This window comes from Denticeps clupeoides, chromosome 11 (assembly GCF_900700375.1).
Source record: "Denticeps clupeoides chromosome 11, fDenClu1.1, whole genome shotgun sequence".
Classification (NCBI taxonomy): Eukaryota; Metazoa; Chordata; class Actinopteri; order Clupeiformes; family Denticipitidae; genus Denticeps; species Denticeps clupeoides.
The window spans coordinates 16,064,768-16,089,300 of NC_041717.1; the positions used below are offsets into that span (position 1 = coordinate 16,064,768).

Below are 24,533 nucleotides of genomic sequence, written 5' to 3' on the forward strand. Positions count from 1 at the left end.
CGTCACAAGGGCGGCCAATGAGAAGCGGCGATTTGGATTGACGGCAGGTCCACAGCATGGCATATAATTATCGTATTATTATTTTTTACTTCCCTTATATTATGTTTGTGAAGATTTTCAGTCATCCAGGTGAATTTGTCTGAACGTTGAGTCATGGCAACTGGACTTTCTTTCTTTAATGTAGAGACGTTTCATTCTGCAGCCACAGAAATTTGTCAATTTGAGGGAAGTTGGCTTGTGACCACAAATTTATCCTCCAGGTTGGTTTCACCTCACTCTGCCTTGAATAGACTAGGCTACTACCGGGGTGATAGTAGCCTAGTGGGTAACATACTCGCCTATGAACCAGAAGACACAGGTTCAAATCCCACTTACTACCATTGTGTCCCTGAGCAAGACACTTAACCCTAAGTTGCTCCAGGGAGACTGTCCCTGTAACTACTGATTGTAAGTCGCTCTGGATAAGAGCGTCTGATAAATGCCGTAAATGTAAAATGTGGTGGGTGGTGGTAGATGTGACAGCCCCACCCTGACAGCTCCTCCTTATATTACTTATATTCCCTTATGTAACTTATCTTGCTATTCGTCCGTACAAAGTTGGAAGTAAAGGGTAAATATTAAAATGTTTTAAATTGTGTTTATACCAAATAAGCACAGGTATATTTACAGTTTCAAAAATCATGTCTTTATTTAAAAACAGGCAGAATATCCAGCACTGATCCATTCAGTGTAACAGTATAAAACAAAACTGGAATAAGAAGAACAAAACATTAAAACTTTCACTAAAGAAGAAAAATGGCACTATGGTCCACATTGTATATTTCACAGCAAGTAATCCAAATATATAATACGTTTTCTGACACACTGTTTACATGCTGTGATGCTGTGGCTGATACTGGGAGGCAGTCGGATCGATCACTGATGCATCGGACTTCAAATATGTGCTAAGAAAAGCTTTAGTCCTCATCACTGCTACTCCAGGCATCCTCGAAGGCAGGGTTCACTGCAGACTGGGCGGCACTCTATCAACACATCATTAACATAAAACAATCAAATGCACATTACATCACAGTGAAAAATAAACACCACAAACTACAGACTTAATCTATTCAGCTAGTCTAGTCAACACGACATAGGAAAGGACTAACCGATAAAGTCATCTATTCACCCATCCAACTATAAATCAAACAAATGAATTGTGCTATTGTGACACATATGAGATAGCATATGAAAGGGAAGGAAGAACAGGTGGGGCTGGATCTGCACGTTTCGCCTGAGGAATGTGCTGAAAGCTGAACAGCAGCGTTGCAGAATTTTCCATGCAGAACCCACTGTGTCTGAATTTAACCCCTCTCATTATACCCACAGACGTTATCTGAGTCAGGAGATATAATACATTCTTCATAATTAATTAAGATAGCATTCTTTTTTTTTTATATCTTACCTGACTGGCAGCAGTGCTGCCTTCATCCTCCACATCAGGATGCCTTAGCAAAGGAACCCAGGCCAGGATGTTACAGTCTTTCCCCCCGCTGTACAGTTCCTGAAACCATAAAGCACAATTCACAGGAAAATATTTCAGCGAAAAACTCTAAAACCTAAATTCCAATTTATAAGACAAAGAAAAAGATGAAGAAATCCACACAACACTCAGTGAAATGTTATCGGTGCGGTCTGTCCTCATTCCTCCTTGTCATCGGTGAAAACCTTCCTAATGTGCTCCCTATCACCATACTGTAAATGCACTGTTAATTACTGAAATTTTCATTGGGAAGATATTATGGGAAATGTATGGGCATTTTTTTTTTTTTAATCCTCCTTTTTGTCACTCCATAATAAATGTTCCACCAGTGCCAATACACTACTGGTTGACTGACCTGGTAGTCTGGGTGGAATTCGCAGCAGTCCACGCTGTTGTAGTGTCCGTTCAGCATGGTGACAAGTTCGCCGGTATGCACGGCATACATCGCCACCGAGCTCCCGCTCGGCACAAACATGAACTCCGGGCTGCAGCCCTTAGAGACAGAGAACTTCAGGCCTTTCCGGCTCTCGTTCACCACTTTACCGTAGTTCACCTGCAGTGACGGCAGACAGGAGTGTTTCATTCAGCTGCGGCCACAGACAAACATATTGTGGAAAACTTATTTCAATCAATGATTTTGTCCCTTGGCAAGCATCATCCAATCTTTGGTACTGTGCAGTCACATTATTACAGACCCTACATTGAAAATGTCATATTATATCTACAAAGATTACTTAAATCATTGTGAGTAACAATGTTGGTTCAGTCAATGGCAAAAGGTACTGCATAACTCAAGTGAATCGTAGGCTTAACAAAGCCTAGATAGATGTTCAGAACGAGTGGGGACCCACCAAAGTGTTCTCCCCCGTGGCGCTGTTCCACAGCCTCACGCGGTCGTCTGTTCCTGTGGTGAGCAGGTACAGTCCGTCGTAGGTGAAGCACAGTCCATTAACTCGCCCATCATGCGCTGCGTTCACTGCAAACGACAACCAATGTTGTAAACGGGCCTCTGTGTGCACAGTAAACCTCCAAGCGAACATGCATTTCATTTCCCGAATATTCACTGCACACAGCCAGAGGTTGAGCCTCCCAGGAGAACACCAGACAGAGGATGCAATGTCAATCTGTCCAATTATTCTTTCAATGTGAACTACCAGACCCCTGCTGTCTCCTCATACCCCTCATCTTCTGCTCGACTCTAGGCGTAATGCACAGATGAGGATGTAAGAGACATCCGCAGCTGTAATAAGGCATTAAGCGAAACAGCCCTTGAGCAAGGTCCCCACACACTGCTTCCTGGGTGTCTTTCATGGCTGCCCACTACTGGGTGATGGGTTAAGTGCAGAGGTCTGCGCCGTTTGCTGAGCTCTGCAGTGTATCCCAATGACATAACAATCCCTTTCACATGCACAGCATCCATCCATTTATTACTAGGGCCGATTATAGATATGTTGAATGCGGAAAGGTGTTTTTCAGGGCTTAATAAGCTCAGTTGTCACCCCTTAATAAGCTCTGGAAAAGTGTAATATCAATATATATGTATAAGATTCTATAATACAGATGACAGAAACCTCAAATTGTGTTGTTTATGAGATACCTGCTTCTGACGAGGCCTTGGACTTGTCTCCATTGTGCTGGTCCAGGTTGAAGAGGCTTCCTGAGGCCCTGCGCACATCCCAAACTCGAACTCTGCTGTCGGCACTGATGACCCCCCCAAAAAAAAAAAAAATCTACATTTTCCATCAGCCCTTGCATTACATGTTAAAACTAAAAGCATGCAAACTCTGCACACAGCCAGAGCCTGGAATCAAAATTACAAAGTTTTGCTTTTTGAATAAAAAATATGAATCGCTACGTGATAAGATATGGAGACAGGGAACATTGCTATTGCGCATTTACATGCTCCGGAAATCCCAGATGATTAATTATCCGACCCAACCACTCAGAAGCCAGGTGAGCAGTTGGCTTATTTGGATAAACATCGGCCTCACACCTCCCTACAGCACTGCGGCACCCATCCTGCTGTTTGTCTATGCAAACCACATGACCATGTTGAGGGCTGGACCTGCTTACCTGGCTGTAGCGAGTATGTGCTCGTAGCGTGGTGACCATCTGACTGATAGAACCTCTCCTTTATGACCTGCAAAGATATGATATCACCACTGCCATAAGTGGACGGAAGATCGTAGGGTTGTTGTTTTTTTCAGGCTCTGGAGTTTATATCATCCACCTCAACATTACACCTACTGACAAGGGGAATTAAAGTAATGGTGGATAATCTGAGCTGGGAATCTCTTTTCGGTTCGGTTGGGGTTTCTGTTAGACAGTAATACATTTTTCTGAAATAATATTACGTCCACCTGATATTATTCAGTAGGCCCCCCTTTGCCTCAAAAACGGCCCTGGCATGAATTCCACAAGAGCTACAAAGGTATGTTTTGCTATCTGGAGCCAAGCACAAGCAGATCTGTACGTGCTTCATGGTCTAGTTCTGATGCCCATTTCAGGAGCTTTTTGTGGTGGACACGGGTCAACATGGACACCCTGACCAGCCCTGTGATGCATTGCATGTTCTGACACGTTTACATTTAACAGACTACCTTATCCAGAGAAATCAGTAGTTACAGGGACAGAGTCCCCCTGGAGACACTCAGGGTTAAGTGTCTTGCTCAGAGACACAATGGTAGTAAGTAGGGTTTGATTTTTCACTTTGTTTTCTTCTGGTCCATAGGACAGTGTTACCCACTAAGCCACTGCCATCCCACACACACCTTTCTGTCAGAACCATGAACTTTAGCAGCTGAACTACAGTAGTTCTTTTACTGGAGGTGAACGGCCAGTTTTCTATCCTTGGACCACATTTTGTAGGTCCTGACCACTGCAGACCAGGAAATGGCATTACATTTAAAAGCTCAGACTGACACCAGACATGTTTTGTTCTGGCTCATTAAGGCAAAAGTTAAGTGATTTCGGGACCTTATCTGATTAACAATCCTGTCTATAAGCCTTACAGTGCCACAGGCCAGAGAAAGTAGTCTCTGTTCAAGATTCCAGTTCTCCCAGAGCACTTTTGAGATCACTCACCCTGCAGGACGTGGCTCCGCGAGCCTGACTTCAGATCACACAGCTGTACCTTAGGGTCTTTGGTACCGACTGTGGAAACAGAAAACAAAGGATTTGATTGGAGGCGCATCACCCACAATCTGTCCCTTAACTGAAGTGAAGGAGCTATTATGTGCGATGATAAAACATATTCCTACACCTTTATAAGGCTTTGATGAAAATACACATGATATTAAAATCTTGCGAACAGCTGTTCTTTATAAGAGATTTGTGCATATTCAAATCAAATAGGCAATAATGTGTGCTAACGTTGAAATCCTTTTGATTTGCCAGCTGTAATTGCCTCAGTTCACTTCAGCCAACAGAACTGACACCAGTTGCGTGCACCTTGTATAGTATGTATACCCTAGACATAATACCGTGTTAACCAATACTGCTCAAATATTCATTAGCTCTGTGTTCTTGGACAGATAGGAATGATGGAACAATCTTCTATGTGGTATTCTTGTGTGTGATTTATGACATATGAGGCCTGAAAGAAAATATAAATTGTTCTGTGACAAAAATGGGAAAAGTGCGTCACCTAAACTCGACCGGTGAACCAGAACCCGTAACTGGTTGATCAGGCATGGAAGGGCTCGGATGTGAAACGAGATAAGTACACCATGAAGATGCCCTCTCCCAGTGAGCAGACAAAGAGCTGATGGGTCAGAATAACCTAAAGTCTTTTCAGGCATGGCTGAGGAGGAGAGTGTATCTCTCTCTCGGAAAACAGGAATATGAGTAAAAGCTGAGTGTCGGATGAACTGAAGCATTCACAACCTGTCTGTCCTGTTCTGTGAATTCCAAAAGTGTCTCTTTAGAAACGGTGTCCCGAAAACAGAGAACTCTGTTCTGCTGGGGCTGACAATTCAACAGGTTCAACAATTCAACAGCAGCAAAGTGTTAAAAAAAATAACACATTTTGATATGAAAAGAAGTGAAATGTTTTTTTTATGGAAGAAAAAGAAGCAAGAGTCTGTTTCAGCTCTGAATAATAGACAGTGAACACACCTGCGATCAGGGCGTGTTTTCTGGCTAAGGGAGACATATGGTGGCAGTAGACGTTCCCTTCAAACTGGAAAACCTCAGCAGGCTGAAAATAGAGAAAAAAATAGCAGCAACATGTTCTTTATTTTAATACTGTATTGTGGTTTTATAGAACAGATTTTTGTTACATAAAGAAGAGTGAAACCTTCAGTGTCTCAGTGTCCCACACTTTCATGGTTTTGTCAAAAGAGCTTGATATGAACATGCCAGTATCGTGGGGATACCACTGCACCGTTTCCACGCTGAACTTGTGCACATGGCGGCTGGACCTAAAAGAACACGAACAAACAGCTTAAGCACACGGCCGATCTGAGATCAGCGGTGGGAGGAACATGACTGCCACCTGGTGCTGAAGACTCACCTGCCCACTGTGCAAATGGCTTTGCAGGTGTACTGGGGCTTCTTGCTGTTGTTCTCCAGGTCGTAGACAACAATCACACCGTCAGAACCTCCTGACAACATGCTGCACCACACCACAAGAACGAACAGTACCAAAGATCAGTTTGCACCGACACAGAATCTGCAGGTACAGATACTGGTCAAGTTTACTGGAAAGCTTACTATCGCCCTTCAATGGCCTCAATGTCAATGGTATTGACGCCATTACCATGGACACGAGCCACATCTCTATCATGGTTCAGCTCCAAGCTAAGAACCCTGCAAAAAGTACAAGAAAATTTGCACGATAACTCGGTTTCGGGCGCAGTGTAAACATTTTATACAAATAAACAGCAGTGTCTCTACCTCCTCGTGGACTCGGCCCGTCTCAGACGGATCGGGCCGTCAACTCCGTTCTGTCTCGCAGTCAGGAAGCTCAGCATCTCCAACAAGATGCTACTTCGGCAACACGCCACAGATTTGTTTTATGTATTTATTTACTTCGGCTGGAAAGCAAGACTCCTCGACCAGATCGAGATCACAGGCTTTCTACGCTTTCTGTGTCGGTGGAATCTGTGCGATTTGAACTGGAAGAAGTTCAATAAAACCATTCTGCGCCCAGGTCCCTGTCCATTGAAACACTAAATGAAAACACTAAGAAATGTATCGTCAGATCGAATTGTTTCACTAGCAGCAGCCATCTCTCATACCAAACCACGGCGAGCCCGAAAACACTACAAAATAAAAGCACAATACACACGCAGCTGTTAAACAATGTTGACTGGTGATAATGATAAGTATGGCACGCTTTCTTGCCAAAGTAAAGCGTTCCTTATAATCTGTCAAAGGTGGCTGGTCACACAGTTTGTATGCAAGGAAATATTGTGATACTCTCACGGGAACTTTATTTTGACGACACTCTTAATGTCCGCGTCCTTTGCGTTTCCGGCCCCTCTTCCTGTTTGCGCGTCACCGATAATCCAGTGAGGCGAACTCGTTTCTGCTGCGCGCAAGAAGATTTTTAACGACGTTTAAACGGATTCGAGGAGCCTGCTGGGGAGCCAGACATGTCGGTAAGATGCCGTGAATGTTTTCCACGAGAGATTTGACCCCTAGGTTTGAGTATTTGCTAAAAAAAAAAAAAAAAACTAGTTCTGTCCGGGTGTTCAAGATGGCGCGCGTCGGCCGAAATGCCCGCAACACCGCTCACCTCCATGGCCGCTTATTCGGGGCCATCGGCACCGGAGCTTCGGTCGGACATTGGGGCTGATAATGCAGACGACTCGTTCTGATGGCGGAGAACCCGATTACGGGGCCCGTGGATATGCACGGCCTGCGGGGTTTGTGTTGGGTCTGGATATCCTGGCCGTGGGGATAAAAGAAAGAACGCGCCTGAAACTGATAATACTCTACTGGTTACGCAAAAATACTGTAAAATTGCGGATCGATGAACTGTTGCTAGTTTTTGTAAAAGGATAGAAGCTCATAAATCACTTGCATTCACTTACATTAACTATAAGTTTAAATTCTTGTGTATGTAAATTGTTTTTTTATATATGTATGTACCCATCAAGTAGAAAAAGAATAAGTATTTGAATGTTTATATCAGTTGTTCTGTAGATTTTGTTTATTTAAAAGTTTTTTGTGCCATCAGGCCAGTGATGCCGATATCAGCGACATGCTGACCAAATCATCGTCACCCAGCCAGGACAAGAGGAAGCCGAGCTTTGAAACGTCAAAGTCGCCGCGGAGTTTTAAACACCACTCAAGATCCAGGTCACGGTCCAAGGATCGAAAGCGCAAGTCCGGTAGGTTTAGTTTCACCCTTGTGGTCAGAAGTCATTATACGGTCAGTAAATTGCCCCATCGGATGCAATACGGTGTAATTATTTTGAGCCACCTTCTAAAAATGGTGATCGGGTGGGGGGTTGGTATTGGTTGCTGACGCTCAGTTCTGTATCTGTTTTATTTTAGTCAGCTGTTGCTGTCAGCGTGGTCATGGTGTTGAAAGATTGGGCGTCCTGGACCAATCGTCACCATGCATATGTGTAGAAAGACGTATGCGTAACTATTAGGGTTTTTTTAGATAGCTGGATGAATTATTGATCCCAATGAAAGGTCCACTACCATGAAAATTTCACTTGGCCGATCAGAGAGCGGCACCTCAGACGGTCTGATCTGAAATTTGGCCCCTTAGTGCCTCATAAGGGGAAAGATTATGTCCTGTCTGCGCCAAAAATTGTGGTTTGTGAATGGTGTTGATGTAATCTCTGCGAATTCCCCCCACAACTTCTATAGGCCACTCTCCTGCTCGTCCCGCCTCTCTCCTCTTTCTACAGAGACTGAAACGGCGCATCCTGGGGAAATCTCATTGTGGCCTAAAAGTGGTTGTAATTCTGCAGCAAGGCTGAATTTTGGAAAGAGACTTCAGATACAGTATTAGGGAACCAATATAAAAGAAAAAAATGACTGACCCATGTTTGACACAATACAGATCAATAATTGATAGAAAGAACATGTTAAATATATATTAAAAAAAAGTGAAATAAGTGAAAGGATAGTTGATACTGAGGTTTTGTGGTTTTTCTATTCACTAAAGCAAACATGTTCTAGCAGCTGTTTAATAGAAATTGAACTGATATGTGAAATGTCTGTAAAATTATAGTAGACTCCTTTTTTCTTTCCAAATTATTTATTTTGTTACTTTCTCTATGGTTACAGGTGATAAGAAGCACAGAGGGAGCCGGAGCAGGAGCAAAGAGGTAACTAACATCAATTTGTCACAGTAATAGAGCACTTATTGAGCTGCTGACATTGTACTCTGTTAGTAATTGGCTGCTGTGTGTAGCTGTAGTTGCTGGTAAGTACTGAGCTGTACTTAGTCATGTGTGTGGAGCTCCACAGAAAAGGCATGGTCACGTTATCTAATGTCTAATGACAGTAATTGGACTTGTTCCTCCTCATTCTTTGAACATGTCTCATACTGTATGGACTGTCTGTGTAATAGTTGAGTTGCCATGACACACGGTGAAGAATGCTTAAATGGGAGCATTTTCTTTTTTTTTTTTTTTTTTTTTTTTTTTTTTTTTTTTTTTTTTGGTAACTCCTGTGCTTAGACCACATGATAACATTTCTATAATAAATTACACTCAGCGTGCTAATGCACGAAGAGACACTCTGAACTGAAGACTGCTGCTGACAGATAGCAAAATAATATGCCTACTACTCGGACAGGTAAATATCAGCCATTCAAACTCACACTTGCCTTCTTGTTTTTGTTTGTTTGTAAGCATCCTCGATTGCCCCCCCCCCCCCTCATCCCTTTCTGAAATTATCGAAGGTTTTGTTCTTATCTGATCTCAAAACTTGGTTGGGTTCATGATTGTCATTATCAGAGCACACATCAGGATCAAGAGTTAGTACTGAACAGAATATTACCACTTTTGAATGTTAAATTACATGGAAGGAATTTGCTTCATTTCAGCATCTGCTTGATTGAAATGTTGGATTTGAGGGTATTTTTTAGCATCAGCACAATTAGTTTTCACTTTCCTATATGAATAACAAACATTTCAGCAACAAATTTTTTCATCTTTGCACCATTTAATATGACTGAAGCTGATTTTCTATACACAGATATTTCTATACACAGATGCTGAAACGGTTCCCACAGTGGGTAGTCAGTAGAGCAGATTCACATTTACACAGATATGAATATACAGAACAGTTCAATTTCTGCAACTGTTTGTGTATGGCTTAGATTTACTTATGGTTTTGTATTCGGGATCATTCACTGGATGTATCCTAAAATAGGGCTGAACGATATATATAAAAATCAAACCAAAATTGTAATGTGAATAAACGCATCCCCAGACTCTGCTGCGGGAAGACGCAAGTGCACACATGCTGGGCTGGCTGGAGACAGTCTGTGAGTGAGAGACTGGAGTGCTGGTTGACCCACTGGGGCGTTGGGGATGCACACGCAGTGGGCGAAATATGAATGCAGCCAAATGGACAGAGTGTCTGTGTAGCAGAGTAAACAAAGTTTGTTGGTCTCGCCAAGAGGTCTCCCTTCTCCAAAAAAAAAAAAAATCAGCGCATGGTGTTCAACCTGCTATGCTTGCCATGGGGCTCAATGCAATGAATAGGCATGGTTTTCAAAACTCCTGCTAAGACGATATTATGGAGTTGTAGATCGCTGGACACTCAGAGGCTGATAAGATCAGTGTTTCCTCCAGTTTTTCCTGCCCACTTCAATACTTTTATTCTATTGGTTGCACGAAAAAACACTCAATGGCGAGTGCAGGCTATAGAAAATAATGGGTTTCAGAGCAAAACACACAGCACGCGCCTCGTTTGGTCTGAAAAAGACTGTAGCCTGCATCACATTGCACTTATGTCCCTGTGTGATAGTCATGCTCGTCAATCAGACGTGTCCCGTGTTAAAGCCACGCTCACTTAATTGATCAAGGATGCTTGCTCTCTACTTGAGGTAATTTAGTTAGAGTGCAGACTAGTTCAGCACACATTTCAATGTACAATCGTGCTACAGTTTGAATGACGTGTTATTTGTCAAATAAATTGTGATTTGTTTTTTTTCTTAAAGACCATTCAGCCCTATTCTGGAACATTCTCTAATGAATTGTCAAAAGAGGCAAAAATGTTTCTGTCTGTTCAAAACCCTCAGTAAATCTGGCCTGATTAAATTTTTTATTTTTTTATGCTGACTTGCACAACAGAATTGAATTCACTTTGATTTATTTGTGGTGAGGCTCTGAGGTAATGACGCTAAGAATTAGGCAACATTTGCTTGTCAATATTACTTGGCAGCCATGTTGACATACCAGCATACTAACTCTCTTTGTTGCACTATTTTCCTGAAAGAGACAACTTCTTCTTAAAACAGGCGCGGAGAAGGGAAGCAGAGAAGGCGGCCAAGTCCCAGAGCCGGCTAGAGGAGGTGCAGGAGGAGCGGGGCCGTGAGAGGCTCTCCGAGGAGAACGGCGAGGACCGGCATCGGCGTAAAGAGAAGCGGCCCTCCAGAGGCAAGAGTCCCTCCAGGTCACGCTCACGAGACAGGTGAGCATTCAGCCGACACTGGTCTTAATCATCTGGCTTTTTTCCGCTTATACATGTCACATGTACCAATAATCTGTTGTGCCATTAGACGCCCTCACAGCAGAAGCCGCGAAAAGCGGCGTTCACGCTCACGCAGTCGGGACAAGAGATCGAAGAGTCGAGAACGAAAGAGAGCACGAGCAAGATCTCGTTCTGGCTCCAGACCGAAACATCGGCATCGCAGCAGGAGTCGCAGCAAGAGCAGGTGAGATGTTGGCCCAGAGCTTCATTTCAGCGTGTGAATTGGAAGGTCGATAATGGGGTAAATTGTATAGCAGTTGGCTCATAAAAGGCTGTATTAGTATTTCCTCGGCCTAGCGGGTAAGGAAACACGCCCCATAATCAGAAGGCTGCTTTTCCTGGCTGCCCACTGCTGCCGCAGGGGATGGGTAAAATGCAGAGGACACTTTTCACTGGGTGCTGTGCTGTGCGATATTTGACAACTAATCACTTTCTTATATATGCATGAAATGTGTTGACCGGGTTTCTGTTTATCTTTAGGGAACGGAAGAAGCGGACTGAGAAGATCCGCAGGAAGAGCCGCAGTCGGTCGGGAAGCCCCACTGGGTTCCGCGGGAGACACACAGCTATGGATGCTCAGGAGGCCCTGGCCAGAAGGTACAAACCTCCGGTGCTCCGGGTCCACGGTGGCCGTTGGCAGGCCCAGTGTAGCTCCAGGTTCTCATTCGTGCATGCGTGTATCTGCAGCCTGATCCGTGTTCTGTTCGGACTCAGGTTGGAGCGGGCAAAGAAGCTGCAGGAGCAGAAGGAGAAGGAGATGCTGGAGAAACAGCAGCTACAACAGCAGGAGATAGTTGCTGGTGAGATACAGACACTATAACGGCCCAACCCTTCGGAATGAGGCTAGGGGCAGCTTGAGAGAATTTTAATCACATTATACGAATAAAACACCACCCATTATCGTCTTGTTTGTTTTTTTGCAGCCGCGGCAACAGCTGCTCCATTGTTGTGTGACACCGTAACCGCGGCAGCGGCAGCTGCTGCCTCCAACCCGGTGTTGAATGTGGCCGCCCTCCTGGCCTCGGGTACTCAGGTGACCCCACAGATCGCCATGGCTGCCCAGATGGCAGCGCTGCAGGCTAAGACGCTGGCAGAGACTGGCATTGCGGTGCCCAGCTACTACAATCCTTCGGCCGTCAACCCCATGAAGTTTGCTGAACAGGAGAAGAAAAGGAAGCTGCTCTGGCAGGGGAAAAAAGAAGGGGTAAGGCGAAGAGAAAATCCATCTAGTTTTAGCAGCCGTTATGGAAGTAGTTAAGTTATATCTTGCCTTGCAGGATAAGTCTCAAACAGCGGAGTTATGGGAGAAGCTAAACTTTGGGAACAAGAATCAGAATGTCAAGTTCCGTAAACTCATGGGCATTAAGGTGAGCTTATGACATGTCACTCGGTCAAAATGGATTTTGGTGCTGTGCGTGTAATATTTTGTAAAAAAATAAATCAAATTTCTTCAGGGTGATGATGAAACCACAACAGCTGAGTCGATCAGCGAAGATGGCATGAAGACCCTGCAGCAGCAGGAGGAGATGTTCCGAAACCTGGACGTCCAGTACGAGATGGCCCGGTCACAGACGCACACCCAGAGAGGAATGGGCCTCGGCTTCTCCTCCTCCTTCTCGCGGGGGATGGACGCTGTTTGAACAGGGTGTCCGTCCCACATGCTGCTGCCTCAGTAACTTGCATGGATGTTTGGTTGCAGACCTGTAACTTATTTAAAGAACAATCCTCTCGTCTTGGAACATTCACGTGTAAATAGGAGTGGTAGCAAAGTCTCGCATCTAGAGTAGGAAGCTGCTCATCTTTCCAGAATGAACCAGGGGTATATCATTACACTGAAATGCTTTTTGGGAAAGATGATTGCTTGGTTATTTCCTGTTTTTGTACTAAACTTGTATATATTCCAGAAGGTTTAATGAGAGAATGGAACCTTTTAACTGGTGTAGGCCTCATTCGGTTGTTTGTATTTAGTAGGTATTCTGTAAGTAGATATGTGGCACATTTTCTGCAAGCATCAAGCAATTGATTGTTCAATTGAAAATGCTTTAAAAAGGTCAAATAATTAAAAAAAAAAAAAAAAAAAAAAACTCCGGTATTGACCATGGAGTGAATTGTTTTGTTGAAATTTGTATGGACTACATAATATGCTATATAATATCCAAACCCCATAAAATAAAAAAGGCCTTCATTTTTACCTTCACTTATCCCTATTTCCACTTCATCTTTGACCTTTGAAGGATTATTCTGCTGGGAAATTATTTTTGATTGACTTAGTATGTTATACCACTGTGATGACCCTGGTGATGTAAATGTCCTGTTCCAGAGATAAACTGCAGTGCATCACAACGACAATCACTTCACAACAGGGCTGTACGCAAAAACATCAATGATTATTGGAGGTGACTGCTGCTTTTAGGCATTAAACCACCTTCATCAAGTGAAAGTGATTGTCACTTGTGAGACACAGCACACGGTGCACACAGTGAATTTGTCCTCTGCATTTAACCCATCACCCTGAGTGAGCAGTGGGCAGCCATGACAGACGCCCGGGGAGCAGTGTGTGGGGACGGTGCTTTTGCTTGGAGGATCAGGATTTGAACAGTCAACCTTATGATTATGGGGCAGCTTCCTTAACTACTAGGCCACCACTGCCCACATTTGTTCATTTGCATCTAATAAGTTATTTTAAACTGTGGCTTTAGGTGCTGATAATTGTGTTCTGTGTAAAGGAAATCAAGTTTTATTGTACATTTCAGAATGGTAAACATAAAAATAAAAGTGCTTAATTGTTAAATAACAAAAAAATACTATGGCATAAAACAGACGTGTGACTAGTTTTATTAGACAACTGAACAAAAAAAAAAAATATTTTTTTTATTTACATATGAGACTGGAGTAGAGCACATGGGCCACACCCGTGATGAGGTTGTGGTTGGCGAACTCCAGGATGAGCAGGAGGATGGGATACTCGCTGTGCCGCTTCCATGGGGTCGCCTCCTCGGTCAGGCCCATCCAGTGCGTGAGCAGGGCTCTCATGGCCTCGGGGAACAGCTCGGCCGTCAGCTCCTCCGCCGGCGGGAGGTCGGTGATGCGCTCTATGTGTCGCACCTTGAAGTCCTCCACCTGCTGGCTGATGCAGCTGTTGGCAGCGTGAAACTGCCGGCCCAGCCACCCGGCCACCGCCTGGAGTAACGGGCTGGAGTAGATTGGCGAGGAGCCCGGACGGTGTGTCTGCAGCATGGAGGACACGACGCTCGTGAAGGCCGCCTCGTCCCACGGGCCGGCGGCACAAACCTCGGCCAGCCTCAGCAGGGCGAGGAGGCACTCCTGCTGCTGGCCACCAACACTCTGAATCTGGGACAGCTTATCGTCCAGACGTCTCAGTCTCTCCCGCACGGGGCTCTGCGGCATAGACGCTCCTGCGGTCCACGCCCCGTTCGGAGAACAGTAGTCGTGGTCCTCAGCGGGGACGTCGTCCAAAGGTTCTTCAGCACTCTCTGGTCCATGATGGGAGGGCTTTGGGGTCTTCTGTGCATCCTGTGATTCCCTCATTTCTACATTCAATGCATGCTGAAGCTGAGGCGAGTCCAGCCGGACACTGAGGTCATAGGTCATTTTCAGCAGGTTGTCCTTTATACGAGATTTCCACAGGTCCTGAGAAAAGTTAGAAAATACATAATAATGATCTAAATTCACCGCTGGGAGAGACGCATGCGTTCGTGGCACGAATGACAGGCTCTAGCACCTGAAAGGACTCCAAGACCGAAAGCTGCTCCTGCTTGCTGTAAAGTTCAAAGGCCACACGGAAGACACCCTGGATGCTGTAGAACCACAAACTGTTGCTGGAACAAGGAACCCGCAGCCCATTGAATCGGTGATCTGCAAGAAGGGATCGATTTGTTGCAGTCGACAGTAAGGCAGACACATTTCAGATGAGGAAAATTGACTTGCCTGAGGAAAACACCAGTTTAGCAGCTAGGCCTTTTTTGGCAAACTTGGCATGGTACCGAGGATGGTTCTCTGTTCGAACATCAGTGCCGGAAAAGAGGTCTGCACCTAAAAACAGGGGAATCAGGTGCTCCTGCCAAAAAAGCATAGAACCTTTGATATTTAACCATCTTGGCACCTGCAAAAAAATGTTAAATAAAATATTTGTTCAAAATCCCCATCTGTGTATTTTGGCCACTGGCTCTGCTGGTGAACCTGAATGCAAAGATGAAAAAGTGCGGGTTGTAGTAGCCTAGTGGGTAACACACTCGCCTATTAAATAAGACCCAGGTTCAAATCCCACTTACTACCATCGTGTCCCTGAGCAAGACACTTAACCCTGAGTGTCTCCAGGGGGGAATGTCCCTGTAACTACTGATTGTAAGTCGCCCTGGATAAGGGCGTGTGATAATTGTAAATGTCCTGGCAGTATAAAGTGATCAGATCAGCTACGATGAGTCTCATACAAGCGTCATGCGAGTTTTTTTTTTTTACCTCCGCAGAATGCCCCTCGGTCACTTGGAAGGACCTGTCGCCCGCGAGGTACAGGTAGCGAATCCTCCTTGCTCCTCCTCGCCAGTGCGGCAGGCTGATGGATGAAGCCTCCGACGCGGTCATGTTCACAGCGAGGAAAGGTCCACCCTCCCCGTGGCAGAATCACAAACCGTCCATTCGGAATATGTGAGATGTTACTGCACTGTATTATTGTCCAGGCCGAGCAACAGGCTGGAGAGATTTTAGTGTCAGACGCTGAAGCTCCGCACGCGGAAGTCAGCGTGGAAACAAGGGCTGTCACGTGATTTTACGAGTTGACGTCATCACCAATATTCGGTTGCACACCACCACCCCCTGATGGACGTTTAATGGAAAATGTCTTTCGTTCGGCTTCACATGTGTTGTTCTTTACAATATTCAGTTGATTCGAGATAAAGTTGTGACTTTAATTTGATTTTAATTATTAATCAAAACTGTTTTCTACGCTATTTGCACGTCTTCACCCTACCTGTTACACATATTTTATGTTAAAAAACATAAAACTGTAATATTTGGTTATGTTTGCAATATTTGCATATTGGTTCCACTTCAATACTTGCAATATTGAGGTCTATAGCAGTCGCAAAATCATTTAACTGCATATCATACCGTGTATGACTGTGTACGTGACAAATGCAATTTTAATTTAAAAATTTGAATTTGATTTGTGTGAGAATGCAAATGAGGTGGTTTAAGGGATAAAAGGGAATGTGTTCTGTTAATATTAGTATAAATATAATAAGCATTTAAGCAGGTGCATTAATACGCATTTAAGCAGGTGCAGAACATTTGGTGGCGGCGGATAATATAGATAACTGCACGAAAGTTAAAGACAGATCAAAACAAAGTCAAACTAACAATAAATGAAAAAGCATCACGTGGGCGTTTTCGTTTGTTTGGTGTGTGTGCATGCTAGCTCATGTTTATTGCAGAAACGGTAACCACGACGCCGCCGCAGCGTCGACCAATCAGAAGCCTTCGCGTATCTTCGTCTTGACCTCTGACCCCCCGAGCCAGTCGCGGACCAACATGGCGGACGTCGATTTCGGCGATTGCGAGCTGTTCGATCAGCTGGACGAGGACGGGCCCGTTGCGGTCCACGCCGGTTTCGCCTGCAGCGACGCCTCGGCCGAAGTGGCGCGGGAGCCGCGGGCGGAGCCGGACGCGGCGGTCGAGCGTCTGAGCGCGGAGAATATCCTTTTCAGCGTCCGGCCGGGAGCGTCGCCCGCTCGCCGCGGTCAAATCTGCCCGCGCCGGGACGCGCTGCCGTTAAAGCGACGAGACCGCGCTTATCTAACGTCCAGCGTGACGTCGCGCTAACTTTTGTTTTCGTCTCCGGTGCTAGAGAACACGCGTTACGGACTCTTGTCTGGCCCGCTAACGCGCGGAGGGTTGAGAGCGGCGTTATTAATCACGAAGCTTTGCGCGTGGGAAACCAGGGTTCGGTAGGAACATGGTTATCGAAGTTTAAGTGTCAGGATGCATTATTATTGTGCCTTTATAATGAGTTCACATGAGGAGCTGAGGAGGAAGCTGGGTGTCCTGACTCGACCGAGGTGGGTCTTTCTCCAACCAACCAGCTTTCTTAACCGGTGCGAACTGTGTGTTGTTGCATTAACCATGTTTGCTTGGCTGCAGGGGCTTAACTCTGGAGAACTCTAGAACGGACGGACCCTTGCTCCACCTTCTCTACGGCAACAACGATGTGTCCAAGTAAGTGAGCGACCGATAAAGCACCAACCGGTCATAAGCAAGACATTTCGACAGCGTGGCGGTTGTGCTTCTCTGCCAGGGCGTGCCGGCAGGAGATTGAAGACAGCATCTTCAACATTGTCTCCAAGTACCAGAGACAAAATGACAAAGAGGGCGGCACCTGCTACCTGCCTCCTCAGGTAGAGCAGTTCCGTCCTGAGAACATGCCTCTGATCCACACTGCCTCATGCTGACAGTGTCGTGTTGCTCACACAGGCCTCCAGCTTTGCCATGGAGATCAATCAAGAAGACAAGGCTACTAAAAAGACTGGTGAATCATTCAGCGTGAGTTGAAATAAATCCTTTCTTCATCCGGCTGCGGTAGTGGCATTCGAATATGAGAGTGATGCTGTTTTTGCAGGTGGTTGGAAGCGTGCTCTATTTTAACATCTTCTGCTTGGACAAACTCGGCCAGCCTCTGCTGAATGATACCCCCCAGCTGACAGACGGGTGGGAGGTGCCCAAGTATCCTCATGCCTGTCGGTCCAAAGCCCGAATGTTATTCTGTCTCGTGCCATGCGTTGCAGAGTGATTACTCAACCACTAAACAACTCTGAAAGGGATTCCTGAATTGTTATTTTGCAAAGATATTCCCAGGTCTTCAGCAGTATTATTGCAAAAGAGGGACAGGAAGTTCAGATCAAAGAGAAAAGGTGAAGTATTTGTTCAGAGCTGGGCTCCACTCATTAGTCCTTGAGCAGGTGTATGTGTGTGTGTGATGATGAAAACTGTGTTCCCCTCAGACCACGGCCCTGCTGTTTTAACTGTGACTCTCTCGATCATCAGCTGAAAGACTGTCCTGAGGTATGATCCATATTCTTATAGCCATGCAGCCTGTCATTGTCAGGCTCATTGTCAGGCCCAGGTTATAAGCTCACTGTGTGAAAAATTAACATTTATTGGCATAGGAATCCTCACAGTCACCTCTTTATCTTACCAATATTCGTGGTTGGAAAGGAAGTTTTTAGTAAATGTAGACTTTGATTCATGAAGTAGTGAACATGAAACTAGCCCTTTTTGAGAATGTAGGGCGATTCTCTGGAAAATGAAAGCAAAATGCTAAAAAAAAAAAGTATTTACACTTATACTTGTCCTAATGTTTAAAATGGGTACTCATAATGTGGAACATCATTTAATTTGAAAACATTTGAAATACTGTTACCTCCCACGATGTACAATTTTTACGAACATCAATAAAATTCAACACCAATTTATCATAGCAAAAGAGGGTTCATATATGTTCAAATATATGTTATATTGAATAGAGAATCAGGCTTAATTTAAAATTTCCTACAATAGAACACAGTTTAACTCTTGGGTATCATATGTTAAAATTAACAGCACTCGTTTAGCTTTTAGAATAGTGATATTGTTGTCCCGTGTATCGCACCATCTTGGTCATTTTAGTTGCATATGTTGCATAACGTTATTTTACTGAAGTGTTGTAATGGGTGTCAGTTTTGACACCCATTATACATTGAAATATTTGGTGCAATTATTTTGTCTGACAGTTGGTCTGACAAGTGAGACTAGTTTTCGGTCCCGTGCATCACATGGCAACTTTTCAAACTGCTTGTATGGCTTTTGTCTTTATATTTGAAGTACCCAGTAATAAAGCATGACAAGTACTACATACATGTCACACTTGTTCATAGTTCTGACCTAGTTATGGGGATAAAGTAACTTGTCATCAAAATGTTCTGTGCATCACATAGAGAATCATCCTGTAGCACTTTAAGCACTATTAAGTGTTTGTGTGATAAGAGAATTCAAACGAGGGTGTGTTGTGCCACAGCCAAAGAACATGGCCCGTATCAACGAGCGGCGTAAGGAGTTCTCGCAGGCTGGCCCACCGAGCGGCCAGCGCTACCACTTTGAGGAGGTGGAGGAACGCTTTGCCAAATACAAGCCAGGGATACTGAGGCAAGAGCTGTGCAGCCACAACTGTATCTACACAGTTCACAGGGACGGGAGTTGTTGCTGTTCCTCTTTTAATGGTTTCCTCTTTTAGCGAGGAGCTCATGGGCGCGATGGACGTGGCACCCAACACTCTTCCTCCTTTCATCTACCGAATGAGGGAACTTGGATATCCACCAGGATGGCTAAAGGAGGCTGAGGAGGAAAACTCTGGTTTGACGCTTTATGATGGGAAAGGTAAGTTTGCATAAAAACACTTTGACTCTGACTGGGCCCTGACTGGGCCCTCCAGTAGCCAGAACCGGGAGAGCTGGATAGTGGTACTGGGCACCTGCATCCACTAACAACGGTTATCGAACTGCGACATGCAGTTAGGGTCATAAACCTATCAGTGAAGACATTTTTTGGTTGTTTAAAAGTAACAAAAGAGCAGCCATGAAATAAGCTTAGCTAATATAGTGCCCACTAAAAAGTCGCCCTTAAATGATTCAAAGCTAGGAAGCTTCCATAATATTTCTGAGAACATTAAATCTTCTATGCAGATGAGACAGGGTCTGCAGGTTAGGATGATTACGAAGTACTATCTGTTCTGTCCTTCATGTTGCTGTCCTTTCTGCACTGATAAAGCACTCAGTGAAGGAGACTCGATCGAGGATGGGAATGGCCACTACCCCAAAATGACCTACGACCTGTCCAAGCTCATCGATTTCCCAGGCTTCAATGCGACGCCGCCGCAGCATGTGAAAGACGTACGTGTGGTCTTCAGGACACACTGTTGTGGTGAAAATGAAGTATTGGAAACTATATGAACTTTGTCTGTCCCCTGTTTGTAGAATTTCCATACGTACGGCTCCATCCCCATGCAGTACCAGCAGATGAAACACAATTTTGCAGCGTACCTGTCCAGCAAATATCCCTCGGTAAACTTCTAATAATACAGTAAAAAAGAAGGGGCTGTAGCTTTTATTCTGTGCATTTTGTCTGTTCTGTGATGATGAAGACTTGGGTGTTTCGTTTCACCGCAGCCCGGGTCCAAAAGGCACCATGAGGCCGAGTCGACACCACGGCATGCTAAAAAATCCCGGTGTACCACCCCCCGGAGTTCAGATATGGAAGTGGATTCAGGTAGAGAACCTGCTGAATTCATTATTTAATCTGAATGTAATAAAACATCTGAAGTGTAGTTGTAGTTTGTGGAACGGTGTGTATAAAAGTGTGTGTGTTAAATCTGTGTATGTAGAAATCGACTCACCTCGCCGGCCATGGAACTCGGAGAGTTTCCATTTCCAGCCGCCACTTCCTCCTGGTTCACCTGGGTCCTTCAGCTCTCCACCACCCCTGCCCCCAGGAACACCACCAGTCACACCCACACCCCCTCCCCTTCCCAAAGGCACCCCACCAGTTGCCGGCTCCCCAGCTCAGACAGAGGAGGAATCTGAGGACGGCCTGACCCTGGAGGAGCTGGAGGAGCAGCAGCGTCTGATCTGGGCGGCTCTGGAGACCGCCGACACTGCAACAACCAGCGACTCCGAAGCAGGAGCCACAGCTACACCAGTGCTGAGCTCCCCCGGCGCCTCGACTCCAGCCCGGTTGGATGCTGAAGTGGAGATTGAGCCTGAGGTGGTCTGCAATCAGATTGGAAAGACTCCATCTGCTGGCTACACCCACAGCGACGTTTCAGAGACCCAGGATGTCCGGAGTAGCCCTGAATCACCTGACGCTGCACCGGTTCCCAGCGTTGAGGAGACTGTGAGCGATGAGTCGAAAGCAACCAGTGAGCATTCACATACCATGGTGGTGGAGCCACATAACCCTGAGAACAGAAGTGACGAGCCTGATGTTCCTAAAATCACTGCGGTCCCTCACCGGAGCAAGTTTGCAGCGGGAATTATCCCGTTCGAGGACACGCCAGAGTTCACAGAAGTGGCCGAGGCCACTGGGACCTATCTAAAGATCCGAGACTTGCTTAAAGGGTCTCCCAGGAACCAGGCTAAACAAAGCCAAGAGAAATGAATTCAAAGATGTCTAGTTATGAATGTTTCTTATCTTTTCTGCTTTTCGTATAGTTTTTGGTTCAGGTTACTGTGTGCTGCAAATGTTTGTCCTTTTCATTAGTTTAATTATGATCAATTTGACATGATACCTGCCTTTTTTTTTTTTTTTTTTCTTTTTTGTAGAAATTTTGAGATTTTTGCATCAGCGGCAAAACCTCAATTTTTTTATAGCTAATTTGGTTAAGGGGTGTTGATGTGATTATTTTTCTATTTCAATTTACCATAAATTAGTTTACACACAGTTGCATTTGGTGTAATTGTAACTATTCTGCCTTGTTGGGTTTTTCTTGTAACAGCAAAATAATTTTTAACATTCTTTTATTGCTCCTATGCTCACATGTTTGTGTGGTGATGATAATCACTCATTTCTCCTCCATCAGCTATAAGAAGGCATTTCCTTCTCCTAAGGACACCAAGGTGAAAGATCAAACATTATGTATGCCTCATTAAAATGGACTGTATCCTTCCTTTACTGCTGAACTGGGTTTTGAGCAGAGTGGACCCTTTTTTTTTCAGTTCCCAGATAAGAAATATTATTCTGAAATGTATAAAGTCAAGTGAAAAATCCAAAACCCTTCTAGGGCATTTGTCCACCATCATTAAAGTAGGAGATCTTTTTGTAACCTCTTTCAATGTTTCACTATGGGAATTGCTTTGGGCGTGACCAACTACGACAGCTCCAATGTCACATCGTCAAGCTGTGGAGGAGAATCACATAGTCTGGCTAACGCATTACAGCAAGTCAACTCTTCAGGATTGGTCAGGGAAATAACCATATAAATACCTGATTCAGCTGGAGTTTTTCATATTTGATTAATAAGACCCTTTATTGGTGTTGCAACCCAAACCAAAAGTACAAGTACTACTTAAAACGTGGCCATTGACTATACATATACATAACACAGATCCAACGATACGTATACACAAAGGATTATTCACATTTGGATAGAGGAGGCGGGGGGGGAGACAAACCCCAGATTGTACACAAATGGGGAGAACATTGAGGGAACCTTAAAAAAAACAAACAAACCAAAAAAAAAACACTTAGACTGTACACAGCATATAAAGTTGAAGTCAGAGGGGAGTGGTAAAAGAGCAGTGGGTGTTTTTGCCAGGGGGTACGAAGTGGGTGCTTATCGGTGTGTGTGTATATGTGTGTGGATAATTACCATGGAATGGTAATTAAGTTTCCTTTGGTAGTGAGGGAAGAGAGTCAATGAGAGTTCCAAGCTCCTGTTGCCCTGATGGGAGAGGCCAAATGCAGATAAAGGATGTTTGGGTTTTTTTCGTCTGAAGAGCTGAAGCTTTTGTAGCTGTTCTCCTCCAACACGTACTCAGTACTGATGCCCTTAGACATCATATTAGAGGTGGGACTTCCGGATCATCCATCCAGTCCTAAGAGATGGGTGGTGCATCAGCTGAGCAGGGGCGTGGTCCAGGTGCAGAACTGTGTTGTGTTGACATTTACATTTATGGCATTTATCAGATGCCCTTATCCAGAGCGACTTACAACCAGTAGTTACAGGGACAGTCCCCCTGGAGCAACTTAGGGTTAAGTGTCTTGCTCAGGGACACAATGGTAGTAAGCGGGATTTGAACCTGGGTCTTCTGGTTCATAGGCGAGTGTGTTACCCACTAGGCTACTACCAGGCCCCAGGTGTTGAGACGATGTTGTACAAATCCGTCAGGCTCCTCTTACGGGGGTCAACTTTCAAATATTCCTGCATATTACTGAAAAAGAGAGAGTGGGTTACATATCTGGTGAACTTTGTTGTTCATTAAGCATCATCACTAGTCAATGCATGACATACCCTTGGAGGAACATTGAAAGTGCTGCTGACCCAACAGTAAATAAAATGGAAATAAAAACTAGATCAAATTACTTTTGATTTCTCAAGATTGTTTGCTCAATTAAATGAGAGAAGCACCTTTCCATCTCCATTTGAAAATAATGTAAATGTGCATGCAGAAAGAAGCAGCATCTGAACTGGCTCTAAAACTCTTTCACTGTCGTTTCCATCTTTATTGTCTGTGGCAGTTGATCAAAGCAATTAACACATTTTTAATATTAACAGGCCTAGGAAATTTTCTATGATTGATTTTGATGTGGGTGTAAGGCCTCTGAGCCCTGCATCATTTATTAACAAAAGTTATTTATGAAAGCTAACCTATGAATGACACAATTTGGGAGAATTCATCAAACATCCCTGTTGGGAAGCTGCTTATATTTAGCTCTCACAAAGCCAATGTGTTTAGGATGCATACATTTGCTCTGAAGGCATATGCTAAAAAAGGCTAAATGTAAATGTAAGAGTCTTCAAGGCTCAATTAGGAACAGAGTTGGGCAGGGGGGACAAATGTGTTTAATCTGTTGCTTAAGGTGTTTGGGGTATAATATAATGCAGGGCTGTGAAAAATCAGGGGGATGTCCAAGGAGAATTTTCAAATGCATACAGGGCCCTTCAAGCTGTCATGGTCATTAAAGCAGCCATTTTCATTTTCACGCCATAATGAATATTTTATATATAGCTGTGTGCTGTTTAGTGGTGCTGTGTGCTGTGTGCTGTTTATATATAGCTGTGTGCTGTTTAGTGGTGCATGATTCAGATAATGTCACGATTCTTGGGCTTGTGATTCGATTCAAAACTTTTCTCGATTCAAAACGCTCAATATTTTTTATTTCCATCAGTCTGATAGTCTGATACGAAATACAGCCCTGAGATAATAGTTGAAGTCATATTACAAAAATATAAACTGTTGCAAATATAAACTGCAAACCTTCAACTTAAATTAAACAACTTGAATTGATACTTTAGATAAAAAGTAGATTCAATAAAACCAAATAAGAGGTGCTATATTTAGTTGTAAATTTCCATTATCAGAATGACTAAAAATGCTGCTACATTTGGCTGTAAAGTGCTGTAACAAGTGTAACCTCAGAAATATTAATTAATTGTGAACATTTTATCTATCAATCATGTTGAACGCTCTATTCCATCGTGTAGCCATGTCCGTTCTCAACTTGTGCGATGCCAGCCTTGATTTGCGGTGACGCTGCAATGAAAAAAATCCGGTAATTCTCAGAATTTTCCCTAGCAGAC

The 24,533-nt window shown here is 44.3% G+C and overlaps 4 protein-coding genes across 4 annotated transcripts; 2 read left to right on the forward strand and 2 right to left on the reverse strand.

Moving 5' to 3' along the window:
• Window positions 1–705: 705 nt before the first annotated feature.
• Window positions 706–6,495, reverse strand: ercc8 (excision repair cross-complementation group 8). Its single transcript, XM_028996567.1, has 12 exons — window positions 6,419–6,495; window positions 6,236–6,331; window positions 6,036–6,137; window positions 5,820–5,943; window positions 5,639–5,720; window positions 4,607–4,675; window positions 3,596–3,662; window positions 3,120–3,223; window positions 2,374–2,498; window positions 1,878–2,075; window positions 1,445–1,543; window positions 706–1,022 (listed from the first exon to the last, which is right to left on the reverse strand). The coding sequence occupies exons 1-12, from the start codon at window positions 6,493–6,495 to the stop codon at window positions 957–959; spliced, it is 1,209 nt and encodes a 402-aa protein (XP_028852400.1). The 3' UTR covers window positions 706–956.
• A 504-nt stretch (window positions 6,496–6,999) lies between these two features.
• Window positions 7,000–13,388, forward strand: rsrc2 (arginine/serine-rich coiled-coil 2). The gene is made up of 10 exons (XM_028997119.1): window positions 7,000–7,125; window positions 7,707–7,860; window positions 8,774–8,814; window positions 10,959–11,131; window positions 11,220–11,375; window positions 11,672–11,788; window positions 11,906–11,991; window positions 12,115–12,395; window positions 12,469–12,558; window positions 12,646–13,388. The coding sequence occupies exons 1-10, from the start codon at window positions 7,120–7,122 to the stop codon at window positions 12,829–12,831; spliced, it is 1,290 nt and encodes a 429-aa protein (XP_028852952.1). The 5' UTR covers window positions 7,000–7,119; the 3' UTR covers window positions 12,832–13,388.
• Window positions 13,389–13,954: 566 nt separating this feature from the next.
• On the reverse strand, window positions 13,955–15,959 carry LOC114800059 (uncharacterized). The gene is made up of 4 exons (XM_028997120.1): window positions 15,671–15,959; window positions 15,140–15,269; window positions 14,934–15,067; window positions 13,955–14,842 (listed from the first exon to the last, which is right to left on the reverse strand). Exons 1-4 carry the CDS (start codon window positions 15,791–15,793, stop codon window positions 14,063–14,065), a joined length of 1,167 nt encoding a protein of 388 aa, XP_028852953.1. The 5' UTR covers window positions 15,794–15,959; the 3' UTR covers window positions 13,955–14,062.
• A 739-nt stretch (window positions 15,960–16,698) lies between these two features.
• Window positions 16,699–21,532, forward strand: zcchc8 (zinc finger, CCHC domain containing 8). The gene is made up of 14 exons (XM_028996118.1): window positions 16,699–16,901; window positions 17,223–17,265; window positions 17,348–17,422; window positions 17,502–17,601; window positions 17,678–17,746; window positions 17,823–17,926; window positions 18,049–18,114; window positions 18,205–18,265; window positions 19,257–19,384; window positions 19,473–19,615; window positions 20,006–20,127; window positions 20,212–20,298; window positions 20,404–20,503; window positions 20,619–21,532. The coding sequence occupies exons 1-14, from the start codon at window positions 16,739–16,741 to the stop codon at window positions 21,389–21,391; spliced, it is 2,034 nt and encodes a 677-aa protein (XP_028851951.1). The 5' UTR covers window positions 16,699–16,738; the 3' UTR covers window positions 21,392–21,532.
• Window positions 21,533–24,533: the final 3,001 nt, after the last annotated feature.

Coding starts and splice junctions, on each gene's coding strand:
- ercc8 (XM_028996567.1), bottom strand. CDS start 6,495: ATGCTGAGCTTCCTGACTGCGAGACAGAACGGAGTTGACGGCCCGATC. Junction 5,944..6,035: donor GCCATTTGCACAGTGGGCAG/GTGAGTCTTCAG, acceptor GTGTTCTTTTAG/GTCCAGCCGCCATGTGCACA. Junction 3,663..4,606: donor GCGGAGCCACGTCCTGCAGG/GTGAGTGATCTC, acceptor ATATCTTTGCAG/GTCATAAAGGAGAGGTTCTA.
- rsrc2 (XM_028997119.1), top strand. Junction 11,376..11,671: donor AGGAGTCGCAGCAAGAGCAG/GTGAGATGTTGG, acceptor GTTTATCTTTAG/GGAACGGAAGAAGCGGACTG. Junction 11,789..11,905: donor CAGGAGGCCCTGGCCAGAAG/GTACAAACCTCC, acceptor GTTCGGACTCAG/GTTGGAGCGGGCAAAGAAGC.
- LOC114800059 (XM_028997120.1), bottom strand. CDS start 15,793: ATGACCGCGTCGGAGGCTTCATCCATCAGCCTGCCGCACTGGCGAGGA. Junction 15,270..15,670: donor CCGAGGGGCATTCTGCGGAG/GTAAAAAAAAAA, acceptor CTTTTTTGGCAG/GAGCACCTGATTCCCCTGTT. Junction 15,068..15,139: donor TAAACTGGTGTTTTCCTCAG/GCAAGTCAATTT, acceptor CCCTTCTTGCAG/ATCACCGATTCAATGGGCTG.
- zcchc8 (XM_028996118.1), top strand. CDS start 16,739: ATGGCGGACGTCGATTTCGGCGATTGCGAGCTGTTCGATCAGCTGGAC. Junction 18,115..18,204: donor GTTCAGATCAAAGAGAAAAG/GTGAAGTATTTG, acceptor TGTTCCCCTCAG/ACCACGGCCCTGCTGTTTTA. Junction 20,128..20,211: donor CGCCGCAGCATGTGAAAGAC/GTACGTGTGGTC, acceptor CCCTGTTTGTAG/AATTTCCATACGTACGGCTC.